At 57.1% G+C, this 12,248-nt stretch overlaps 1 protein-coding gene across 1 annotated transcript; it reads left to right on the top strand.

The window, feature by feature from the left end:
* The first annotated feature begins 891 nt into the window (after window positions 1-891).
* On the top strand, window positions 892-11,952 carry SENP3 (SUMO specific peptidase 3). The gene is made up of 9 exons (XM_034073524.1): window positions 892-1,069; window positions 3,010-3,121; window positions 4,615-4,762; window positions 5,348-5,395; window positions 5,797-5,874; window positions 7,819-7,956; window positions 9,786-9,869; window positions 10,808-10,858; window positions 11,797-11,952. Exons 1-9 carry the CDS (start codon window positions 997-999, stop codon window positions 11,905-11,907), a joined length of 843 nt encoding a protein of 280 aa, XP_033929415.1. The 5' UTR covers window positions 892-996; the 3' UTR covers window positions 11,908-11,952.
* Window positions 11,953-12,248: the final 296 nt, after the last annotated feature.

Raw genomic sequence — 12,248 nt, 5'->3', positions numbered from 1 at the left:
TGGGCTCCCATTGACCCCTTTGTACCCCCCCCATTGATTCTCTTTGTACCCCCCCATTGATCCCTTTGTGCCCCCCCATTGACTCCTTTGTGCCCCCCCCATTGGGCTCCCATTGACCCCTTTGTACCCCCCCATTATTGGGCTCCCATTGACCCCTTTGTGCCCCCCCATTGATCCCCTTTGTGCCCCCCCCATTGACCCCTTTGTGCCCCCCCCATTGTGGTCCCATTGACCCCTTTGTACCCCCCCCATATTGAGCTCCCATTAACCCCTTTGTGCCCCCCCATATTGGGCTCCATTAACCCCTTTGTGCCCCCCCCATTGATCCCTTTGTGCCCCCCCATTGATCCCTTTGTACCCCCCCCATATTGTGGTCCCATTGACCCCTTTGTCCCCCCCATTGATCCCTTTGTGCCCCCCCCATATTATGCCCCCCAATATTGGGGTCCCATTGACCCCTTTGTACCCCCCCCATATTGTGGTCCCATTGATCCCTTTGTCCCCCCCCTTTGTACCCCCCCCCCCATTGTGGCCCCATTGACCCCTTTGTGCCCCCCCCATATTGGGGTCCCATTGATCCCTTTGTGCCCCCCCCATTGACCCCTTTGTGCCCCCCCATTGATCCCCTTTGTGCCCCCCCCATTGACCCCTTTGTGCCCCCCCCATTGACCCCTTTGTGCCCCCCCATTGATCCCCTTTGTGCCCCCCCCATTGACCCCTTTGTCCCCCCCCATTGAACCCCTTTGTCCCCCCCCCATTGACCCCTTTGTGCCCCCCCCATTGACCCCTTTGTCCCCCCCCTTTGTGCCCCCCCATATTGGGGTCCCATTAACCCCTATGTCCCCCCCCAGGCCCCCTCCCCAATGGTTTGGGCCCCCGCTGCCCCCCCCACCCCCCCGGAAGCCTCCATCGTCATCAGCAACGTGTGCAGCGTGGGGCGGGGGGGGGAGGACGAGGAGGAGGAAGAGCCGCCCCCCCCCCCCCGCGGAACAGCCCATGGCCCGCGGCGGGGGGGGGGGAGGAGCCCAGAACAGCCCCTTGCGGGAGGAGCACGTGACCTGCGTCCAGAGTGAGTCCAATGGGGGGGGGGGGGGGGGGGGGTTTTGGGGTCATTTCCGGGGGTTTTGGGGTCATTTCAGGGGGTTTTGGGGTCATTTCAGGGGGTTTTGGGGCTCTTTTGGGGGGGGGGTTGGGTTCAGGGGGGGGGTTGGGGTGTAAGGGGGGGGGGTTGGGGGTTTTGGGTCATTTTGGGCTGGTTTGGGTTGGTTTTGGGGCTGTTTCTGTGCCATTGAGGTGCAGCCCTAGGGGGGGTCCCCAGTGCCCCCATTGATTCCCCATTCATCCTATTGCCCGTTCCCTATTCATCTCATCCCCATTCCATCCCATCCCCATCCCATCCCCATTCATCCCATCCCCATCCCATTCCCATCCCATCCCCATCCCCATCCCATTCCCATCCCATCCCATCCCCATCCCATCCCATCCCCATCCCATTCCCATCCCATCCCATCCCCATCCCATTCCCATCCCATTCCCATCCCATCCCCATCCCCATCCCATCCCCATCCCATCCCCATCCCCATCCCATCCCATTCCCATCCCCATCCCCATCCCATCCCCATCCCATCCCCATCCCATCCCCATCCCATTCCCATCCCCATTCCCATCCCATCCCCATCCCATTCCCATCCCATCCCCATCCCATCCCCATCCCATCCCCATTCCCATCCCCATCCCCATCCCATCCCATCCCCATCCCATCCCCATCCCCATCCCATTCCCATCCCATCCCCATCCCATTCCCATCCCATTCCCATCCCATCCCCATCCCATTCCCATCCCATCCCATCCCCATCCCATCCCATCCCCATCCCCATCCCATTCCCATCCCCATCCCATCCCCATCCCATCCCCATCCCATCCCATCCCCATCCCATCCCATCCCCATCCCATCCCCATCCCATCCCATCCCCATCCCATCCCCATCCCATTCCCATCCCATCCCCATCCCATCCCCATCCCATTCCCATCCCCATTCCCATCCAATCCCATCCCCATCCCATCCCATCCCATCCCCATCCCCATCCCCATCCCATCCCATCCCATCCCATCCCATCCCCATCCCATCCCATCCCCATTCCATCCCCATCCCATCCTCATCCCATTCCCATCCCATCCCATCCCCATCCCATCCCATTCCCATCCCCATCCCCATCCCCATCCCATCCCCATCCCATTCCCATTCTCATCCCATCCCCATTCTCATCCCATCCCATCCCATTCCCATCCCCATCCCATCCCCATCCCATCCCCATCCCATCCCCATCCCATCCCCATCCCATCCCATCCCCATCCCATCCCCATTCCCATCCCATTCCCATCCCCATCCCATCCCCATTCCCATCCCATCCCATCCCATCCCCATCCCCATCCCATCCCCATTCCCATTCCCATCCCATCCCCATTCCCATCCCCATTCCCATCCCATCCCATCCCCATCCCATCCCATCCCCATCCCATCCCCATCCCATTCCCATCCCATCCCCATCCCCATCCCATTCCCATCCCATCCCATCCCCATCCCATCCCCATTCCCATCCCATCCCCATCCCCATCCCATTCCCATCCCATCCCATCCCCATCCCATCCCCATCCCATTCCCATCCCATCCCCATCCCCATCCCATTCCCATCCCATCCCCATCCCCATCCCATCCCATCCCATCCCCATCCCATTCCCATCCCCATTCCCATCCCATTCCCATCCCATCCCATCCCCATCCCATTCCCATCCCCATCCCATCCCCATCCCATTCCCATCCCCATTCCCATCCCATCCCCATCCCATCCCATCCCCATCCCATCCCCATCCCATCCCCATCCCATTCCCATCCCCATCCCATCCCCATCCCATTCCCATCCCCATTCCCATCCCATCCCCATCCCATCCCCATCCCATCCCCATCCCCATCCCATCCCCATCCCATTCCCATCCCATTCCCATTCCCAGGCATACTGGACGAGTTCCTACAGGCCTATGGGAGCCTCATCCCAGTAAGCACCGAGGAGGTGGTGGCCAAACTGGAGGACATCTTCCAGCAGGAGTTCAGCACCCCCCAGAGGTGCTATGGGGTCTATGGGGTCTCTATGGGGCTCTATGGGGGGATATGGGGTTCTATGGGGTTTAATGGGGCTCTATGGGGTTCTATGGGGTTCTGTGGGGTTCTATGGGGCTCTATGGGGCTTTATGGGGCTCTATGGGGCTCTATGGGGTTTAATGGGGTTCAATGAGGTTTAAAAGGGTTCAATGGGGTTTAAAGGGGTTCAATGGGGTTTAAAGGGGGTTCAATGGGGGATAAAGGGGGAAATGGGGTTTAAAGGTTGAAAATAGGGTTTAAAGGGGGGGAAATGGGGTTTAAAGGGGGTTCAATGGGGAATAAAGGGGTTCAATTGGGTTTTAAAGGGGTTCAGTGAGGTTTAAAGTGTTTCAATGGGGTTTAAAGGGGCTTAATGGGGTTTAAAGGGTGGGAAATGGGGTTTTAAGGGTGGAAATGGGGTTTAAAGGGGCTTAATGGGGTTTAAAGGGGGTTCAATGGGGTTTAACAGGGTTTAAAGGGGAAAATGGGATGTAAAGGGGCTCAATGGGGTTTAAAGGGGTTTAATGGAGTTTAAAGGGGGAAAATGGGGTTTAAAGGGAGAAATGGGGTTTAAAGGGGGAAATGGGGTCTAAGGGGTGTTCAATGGGGTTTAAAGGGGTTTAATGGGGTTTTAAAGGGGGGGCAATGAGGTTTAATGGGGTTTAAAGGGGTTCAATTGGTTCTAAGGGGGGTTCAGTGGGGTTTAAAGTGGGGGCAATGGGGTTGGAAGGGGGTAATGGGGTTTAAAGGGGGTTCATTGGGATCTAATGGGGCCCAAGGATGTGGACTGGGCTGTAAAGGGGCTTCAATGGTTGATCTGGGGCTGGTTTTGGGCTGGTTTTAGCCTTTTTGGGGCTGGTTTAGGGGATTTTGGGACTGGTTTTGGGCTGGTTTGGGCTGGTTTTGGTCAATTCCTGACTGGTTTTAGCTGGTTTCTGTCTGGTTTTGTGTATTTTGGGGCTATTTGGTCTAGTTTTGACTGTTTTGGGTTAATTTATGTGTGTTTTGGGTCAGTTTTGACTGTTTTGGGTCAGTTTTGACTGTTTTCGGTCAGTTTTGGCTGTTTTCTGTCAGTGTTGGGTCATTTTAGCCGGTTTTGGTCCGTTTTTGTCCGTTTTTTTTTGTGTTTTGGGTCAGTTTTAACTGTTTTCTATCAATTTTGGGTCATTTTGGGTCAGTTTCGGTCAGTTTTGGGTCAGTTTTTGCCCGTTTTCAGCCATTTTAACGCAGTCTGTCGCCCCCTGCAGGCGGGTCTCGGTACAGCAGCTGCTGCAGTCCTACCAGCGCCTACCGGCCACTGCTGCTGTTTCTGTCTGTTTCTGCCCATTTTTGTCCGTTTTTGTCCGTTTTTTTTGTGTTTTCTGTTAATTTTGGGTCAGTTTTCACTGTTTTGGGTCATTTTGGGTCAGTTTTTGCCCGTTTTTGCCCGTTTTTGGGCCGTTTTCAGCCGTTTTAACGCAGTCTGTCGCCCCCTACAGGCGGGTCTCGGTACAGCAGCTGCTGCAGTCCTACCAGCGCCTACCGGGCACTGCTCTGCTCAGGGGGTTCCGGGTCAGCTACAAGCGTCACGTGCTCACCATGGACGACCTACAGACCCTATATGGGCCCAACTGGCTCAATGACCAGGTCCCATTGAGCCCTATGGGGACGGGGGGGGTATAGGGGGTTATAGGGGGTTCTATGGGGGGGTTATAAGGGGTTATAGGGGGCTCTATAGGGGGTTATAGGGGGTTCTATGGGGGGTTATAGGGGGTTCTATGGGGGGTTATAGGGGGTTATAGGGGGTTCTATAGGGGGTTCTATGGGGGTTCTATAGGGTGTTCTATGGGGGATTATAGGGGGTTCTATAGGGAGTTATAGGGGGGTATAGGGGGTTATAGGGGGTTCTATGGGGGGTTATGGGGGTTCTATAGGGGATTATAAGGGGGTATAGGGGGTTATAGGGCGTTCTATAGGGGGTTCTATAGGGGGTTATAGGGGATTCTATGGGGGTATAGGGGGTTCTATAGGGGGTTACAGGGGGTTCTATGGGGGGTTATAGGGGGTTCTATGGGGGGTTATAGGGGGTTCTATAGGGGGTTCTATGGGGGGTTATAGGGGGTTCTATAGGGATTTGTTGGGGGGCTCTATAGGGGTTTGGGATTGGACCATATAGGTGTTGTTGGGGAGGGCAGTCACGTGATGCTGAGCCCCCTCTTTACCCCCCCCCAGGTGATGAACATGTATGGGGACCTGGTGATGGACGCGGTACCCGACAAGGTGAGGGGGGGGCACGCACCCCATAACCCCCCTATAGACCCCTATAGACCCCTATAGCCCCCTATAGACCCCTATAGCCCCCTATAGACCCTATAGATTCCTGTAGACTCCTATAGCCCCATATAGATTCCTATAGCTGCTATAGCCCCCTATAGCCCCTATAGCTCCTATAGCCCCCTATAGCCCCTATAGCCCCCTATAGACTCCTATAGACCTCTATAGCCCCTATAGACCCCTATAGCCCCCTGTAGCCCCCTATAGACTCCTATAGCCCCCTATAGACTCCTATAGCCCCCTTATAGCGCCCTATAGCCCCTATAGACCCCTATAGCCCCTATAGCCCCCTATAGCCCCCTATAGACCCCTATAGCCCCCCCATAACCCCCTATATCCCCCCCCAGGTCCACTTCTTCAACAGCTTCTTCTATGACAAGCTGAGGACAAGAGGCTATGAGGGGGTGCAGCGTTGGACCAAGAACGTGAGGGGCGGGGCCTAAGGGGGCGTGGCACAAAGGGGCGTGGCCTAAAGGGGCGTGGCATAAGGGGGTGGAGCCTAAAGGGGCGGGGCCACAACCTAGGAGGGGATGAATGGGGATGAATGGGGATGAATGGGGGTGGGAGGGGCTGCAGGAGGAGGGGGCGTGGCTTGGGGAGGGGAGGGGCTATGAAGGGATGTGGGCGGGGCTTGGGGTAAGGGGGCGTGGCTTAAGTGAATGGGTGGGGTAATAGGGGGTTGGGGGGGTAATGGGGGGCAATGGGGCCAATGGGAATGGGGGCAATGGGAGGCATGGGGTAATGGGGGGCAATGGGGTTACTGGGAATAATGGGGAGCAATGGGGGCAATGGGAATGGGGGCAATGGGAGGCATGGGGTAATGGGGGGCAATGGGGGCACTGGGAGTAATGGGGAGCAATGGGGGCAATGGGAATGGGGGCAATGGGGTTACTGGGAGTAATGGGGAGCAATGGGGGCAATGGGAATGGGGGCAATGGGGTTACTGGGAGTAATGGGGAGCAATGGGGGCAATGGGAATGGGGGCAATGGGGTTACTGGGAGTAATGGGGAGCAATGGGGGCAATGGGAATGGGGGCAATGGGAGGCATGGGGTAATGGGGGGCAATGGGGTTACTGGGAGTAATGGGGAGCAATGGGATAATGGGGATAATGAGGTTACTGGGAGCAGTGGGGTTAATGGGGAGCAATGGGGGCACTGGGAGCAATGGGGCAATGGTAATGGGGTCAGTTGGAGCAATGGGGGTAATGGGGAGCAATGGGCTTAATGGTAATGGGGGTATGGGGATACTGGGATCAATGGGGGCAATGCTAATGGGGGTCAGTGGGGGTAATGGGGAGCAATGGGGACACTGGGGGGCAATGATAATGGGTGTAATGGGGGGTAATGGGGAGCAATGGGGTTAATGGTAATGGGGGTATGGGGATACTGGGATCAATGGGGGCAATGCTAATGGGGGTCAATGGGGGTAATGGGGAGCAATGGGGACACTGGGGGGCAATGATAATGGGTGTAATGGGGGGTAATGGGGAGCAATGGGGTTAATGGCAATGGGGGTTATGGGGGCAATGGGGTCAGTGCCATCAATGGAGATCAATGCCTTTGTGGGCGTGGCCTCCTTCAGGGGGCGTGGCCTAACCCTCCGTAGTTCTCAATGGGGAGTGTGTGTATGAATGGGACTAGGGGGCGTGTCCAAAGGGGCGGAGCTATGACCATGGGGGCGTGGCCTCAGCCTCCATAGTTCTCAATGGGGATTGCTTCTGTTTAATGAATGGGTGTAGGGGGCGTGTCCAAAGGGGCGGAGCTATGAATTTGGGGGCGTGGCCTCACCCTCCATAGTTCTCAATGGGGAGTGTGTAATGAATGGGACTTGGGGGCGTGTCCAAGACCCTGAAGGGGGCGGAGCTATGGAAGGGGGCGTGGCCTCTCCATAGTTCTCAATGGGGAGTGTATGTAATGAATGGGACTTGGGGGCGTGTCCAAAGGGGCGGAGCTTTGACCATGGGGGCGTGGCCTCACCCTCCATAGTTCTCAATGGGGAGTGTGTGTATGAATGGGACTTGGGGGCGTGTCCAAGACCCTGAAGGGGGCGGAGCTATGGAAGGGGGCGTGGCCTCACCCTCCATTGTTCTCAATGGGGAGTGTGTGTATGAATGGGACTAGGGGGCGTGTCCAAAGGGGCGGAGCTAAGGAAGGGGGCGTGGCCTCACCCTACATAGTTCTCAATGGGGCTTGCTTCTGTTTAATGAATGGGGCTAGGGGGCGTGTCCAAAGGGGCGGAGCTTTGACCATGGGGGCGTGGCCTCACCCTCCATAGTTCTCAATGGGGAGTGTGTGTATGAATGGGACTTGGGGGCGTGTCCAAATGGCTTTGGGGGCGTGGCTTAGCCCTGACCCCGCCCCCTCCCAGGTGGACATCTTTGGCAAGGAGCTGCTGCTCATCCCCATTCACCTGGAGGTTCATTGGTCATTGGTGGCTGTGGATGTCACCAGACGTCGCATCACTTACTTCGACTCCCAGCGCACCCTCAACCGCCGCTGCCCCAAGGTGGGGCAATGGGGGGGCTATGGGGGTATATGGGGGGGTAATGGGGGCCTTTGGGGGGGCATTTAGGGGTGTTTGGGGGGGTAATAGGGGCAATTGGGGGGCTATAGGGGCATATGGGGGGCAATTAGGGGGGTAATAGGGGCAATTGGGGGGGTAATAGGGGCAATGGGGGGGCTATGGGGGCATATGGGGGGGCAATGAGGGCATTTAGGGGTGTTTAGGGGGGTAATAGAGGTGTTGGGGGGGGCTATAGGGGCATATGGGGGGGCAATGGGGGCCTTTGGGGGGGTGTTTAGGGGGGTAATAGGGGTGTTTGGGGGGGCTATAGGGGCATATGGGGGGTAATGGGGGCATTTAGGGGTGTTTAGGGGGGTAATAGGGGTGTTTGGGGGGGCTATAGGGGTGTTTTGGGGGGTAATAGGGGCCATTAAGGGAGTTTAGAGGGCAATAGGGGTCTATGGGGGTGTTTGGGGGGGGCAATGTGGGCAATTGGGGGGCTATAGGGGCATATGGGGGGGTAATGGGGGCATTTAGGGGTGTTTAGGGGGGTAATAGGGGTGTTTGGGGGGGCTATAGGGGCAATTGGGGGGGCAATGGGGGCATTTAGGGGTGTTTAGGGGGGTAATAGGGGCAATTGGGGGGGCTGTAGGGGCATATGGGGGGGTAATGGGGGCATTTGGGGGGCATTTAGGGGTGTTTAGGGGGGTAATAGGGGCCTTTAGGGGGACAATAGGGGCATTTATAGGTGCTTAGGGGGGCAATAGTGGCCTTTGGAGGGGCAAGAGGGGTGTTTGGGGGGGTAATAGGGGCAATTGGGGGGGCTGTAGGGGCATATGGGGAGGCAATGGGGGCCTTTGGGTGGCATTTAGGGGGGTAATAGGGGCAATTGGGGGGCTATGGGGGCATATGGGGGGCAATGCGGGCCTTTGGGGGGGTGTTTAGGGGGTAATAGGGGCAATTGGGGGGCTATGGGGGCATATGGGGGGGCAATGGGGGCATTTAGGGGTGTTTAGGGGGGTAATAGGGGCAATTGGGGGGGCTATAGGGGCATATGGGGGGGCAATGGGGGCCTTTGGGGGGCATTTAGGGGTGTTTGGGGGGGTAATAGGGGCGTTTGGGGGGGCTATAGGGGTGTTTTGGGGGGTAATAGGGGCCATTAAGGGTGTTTAGGGGGCAATAGGGGTCTTTGGGGGGGGCAATGTGGGCAATTGGGGGGCTATAGGGGCATATGGGGGGGCAATGGGGGCATTTAGGGGGGCATTTAGGGGTGTTTGGGGGGGTAATAGGGGCCTTTAGGGGGGCAATAAGGGCCTTTGAGGATGCAAGAGGGGCATATGGGGGGGTAATAGGGGCCTTTGGGGGGTAATAGGGGCTATTAAAGGTGTTTGGGGGGGCAACAGGAGCATTTAAGGGGGTAATAGGGGCCATTAAGGGTGATTAGGGGGGCAATGGGGGCCTTTAAGGGTGCAATGGGGGCCTTTGGGGGGGCAATAGGGGCCTTTGGGGGGTAATATGGGCTTTTGGAGGGGCAATAGGGGCATTTATGGGTGTTTAAGGGGGTAATAGGGTCCATTAAGGGTGTTTGGGGGGGCAATAGGGGCCTTTGGGGGTGTTTGGGGTGGCAATAGGGGCATTTAGGGGTGTTTTGGGGGGCATTTAGGGGTATTTGGGGGGGCAATAGGGTCCATTAAGGCTGTTTGTGGGGGGCAATAGAGGCTTGGTTCCAAGGGGGCGTGGCTTATAACCTATAGTGTCTATGGGAGGGGGCGTGGCTTGTACCAAAGGGGGCGTGGCCTCCCTCTGACCCCGCCCCCTCCTCCCCCCCCCAGCACATCTGCAGGTACCTGCAGGCTGAGGCTGACAAGAAGGAACGTCCTGACTTCCGGGAGGGCTGGAGGGGGGCGTTCAAGATGGTGGGTACCCCCCCCCCCCAGCATTGGGGACACCCCTTGTCCTATGGGGACCCCCCCCCCCAGCATTGGGGACACCCCTGTTCCTATGGGTACCCCCCCCCCCCCAGCATTGGGGACCCCCCTTGTCCTATGGGTACCCCCCCCCCCAGCATTGGGGACCCCCCTTGTCCTATGGGTACCCCCCCCCCCAGCATTGGGGACCCCCCTTGTCCTATGGGGGATCCCCCTCTTTCCCTATGGGGATCCCTATTTCTATGGGGACCCCCCCTTTTCCTATGGGGACCCCACTTTCCCTATGGGGATCCCCCTTTTCCCTATGGGGACCCTCATTTCTTACCCCCCCTTTCCCTATGGGGGACACCCCTTATCCTATGGGGACCCTCATTTCTTGCCCCCCCTTATCTTATGGGGACCCCCCTTTTCCTATGGGGATCCCCTTTTTCCTATGGGGACCCCCCTTTATCCTATGGGGATCCCCCTTTCCCTATGGGGACCCCCATTTCTTACCCCCCCCCCACCTTTGGGGACCCCACTTTCCCTATGGGGATCCCCCTTTTTCCTATGGAGATTCCCCTTTCCCTATTGGGGATCCCCCTTTCCCTATGGGGATCCCCCTGTATCCTATGGGGATCCTCTTTCCCTATGGGGACCCCTTTTTCCTATGGGGACCCCCATTTCTTACCCCCCCTTTTCCTATGGGGACCCCCCTTATCCTATTGGGGATCCCCCTTTTCCTATTGGGGACCCCCCTTTCCCTATGGGGATCCCCTTTTCTCTACCCCCCCCCCCACCTTTGGGGATCCCCCTTTTCTTATGGGGACCCCCCCCCTTTCCCTATGGGGATCCCCCTTTCCCTATGGGGACCCTCATTTCTTACCCCCCCTTTCCCTTTGGGGACCCCCTGTTCCTATGGTGACCCCATTTCTCCCCCCCCATAGAACGTGGCTCGGCAGAACAATGACAGTGACTGTGGGGCCTTCGTGCTGCAGGTGGGTGAGGGGGGCGGGGCTTGGAGGGGGCGGGGCTTGGAGGGGCGGGGCTTGGAGAGGGAGGGGCTTGGAGAGGGAGGGGCTTGGAGGGGCGGGGCTTGGATGGGGGGCGGGGCTTGGAGGGGGCGGGGCCTGTAGGGGGGCGGGGCTTGGAGGGGGTGGAGTCATAGGGGCACATATGGAGTTCTAGGGGTCACATGGGGGGGCATAGATGAGGTCATAGGGGTCACATATGGGATCAAATATAGGCTTATGGCAAGGTGGGAATCCCATAGAGTATCATTGGGTATATGGGATATGTATATGGGATATGTATATGGGATATGTGCATGTATATGTACATGTATATGGCATTCCCAATGTGGGAATCCCATAGAGTATCATTTGGTATATGGGGTATGTATACGGGATATGTATATGTATATATGTATATGGGATATGTACATGTATATATGTATATGTACATGTCTATGGCATTCCCTATGTGGGAATCCCATAGAGTATCATTGGGTATATGGAATATGTATATGGGATATGTATATGGCATTCCCAAGGTGGGAATCCCATAGAGTATCATTGGGTATATGGGATATGTACATGTCTATGGCATTCCCAAGGTGGGAATCCCATAGGCTACCATTGGGTATATGGATATGTATATGGGATATGTATATGTATATATGTATATGGGATATGTATATGGCATTCCCAAGGTGGGAATCCCATAGAGTATCATTGGGTATATGGAATATGTATATGGGATATGTCTATGGCCTTCCCAATGTGGGAATCCCATAGGGTACCATTGGGTATATGGATATGTATATGGGATATGTATATATGTATATGTACATGTCTATGGCATTCCCTATATGTGAATCCCATAGGGTCCCATAGTGGTCTCTGTGCTCACTGCCCCCCCTGCTGTCCCATTGCAGTACTGCAAGTTCCTGGCCCTGGGCCGCCCGTTCAGCTTCACGCAGCAGGACATGCCCCAGCTCCGGCGCCTCATGTACAAGGAGCTGTGTCACTGCAAGCTGGCCCTGTGAGGGGGGGGCTGCCCCCCCATGACCCCCCCATGACCCCCCCATCACCCCCCCATAAACCCCCATAAACCCCCCTTTGGACCCCCCCCATTGGACCCCCCCCCCCCCCATTGGACCCCCCCAATCCATCCCCATTGGGCAGAAGGGGGAATGGGGAGGGGTAAAGGGGAGGGGTAAAGGGGAGGGGCTACGTTTGGCCACGCCCCCTCCCCCCCCCCCCCCTTTGGACCCCCCCAATCCATCCCCCCCATTGGGCAGAAGGGGGAATGGGGAGGGGTAAAGGGGAGGGGCTATGTTTGGCCACGCCCCCATTCCCCCCCCCTTGGACCCCCCCCATTCCATCC

This window comes from Melopsittacus undulatus (genome assembly GCF_012275295.1).
Source record: "Melopsittacus undulatus isolate bMelUnd1 chromosome 25 unlocalized genomic scaffold, bMelUnd1.mat.Z SUPER_25_unloc_2, whole genome shotgun sequence".
Taxonomy (NCBI): Eukaryota; Metazoa; Chordata; class Aves; order Psittaciformes; family Psittaculidae; genus Melopsittacus; species Melopsittacus undulatus.
This window is presented reverse-complemented; position numbering and strand designations above follow the sequence as displayed.

Coding starts and splice junctions, on each gene's coding strand:
- SENP3 (XM_034073524.1), top strand. CDS start 997: ATGGCCCGCGGCGGGGGGGGGGGAGGAGCCCAGAACAGCCCCTTGCGG. Junction 7,957..9,785: donor TCAACCGCCGCTGCCCCAAG/GTGGGGCAATGG, acceptor TCCCCCCCCCAG/CACATCTGCAGGTACCTGCA. Junction 10,859..11,796: donor GTGGGGCCTTCGTGCTGCAG/GTGGGTGAGGGG, acceptor GTCCCATTGCAG/TACTGCAAGTTCCTGGCCCT.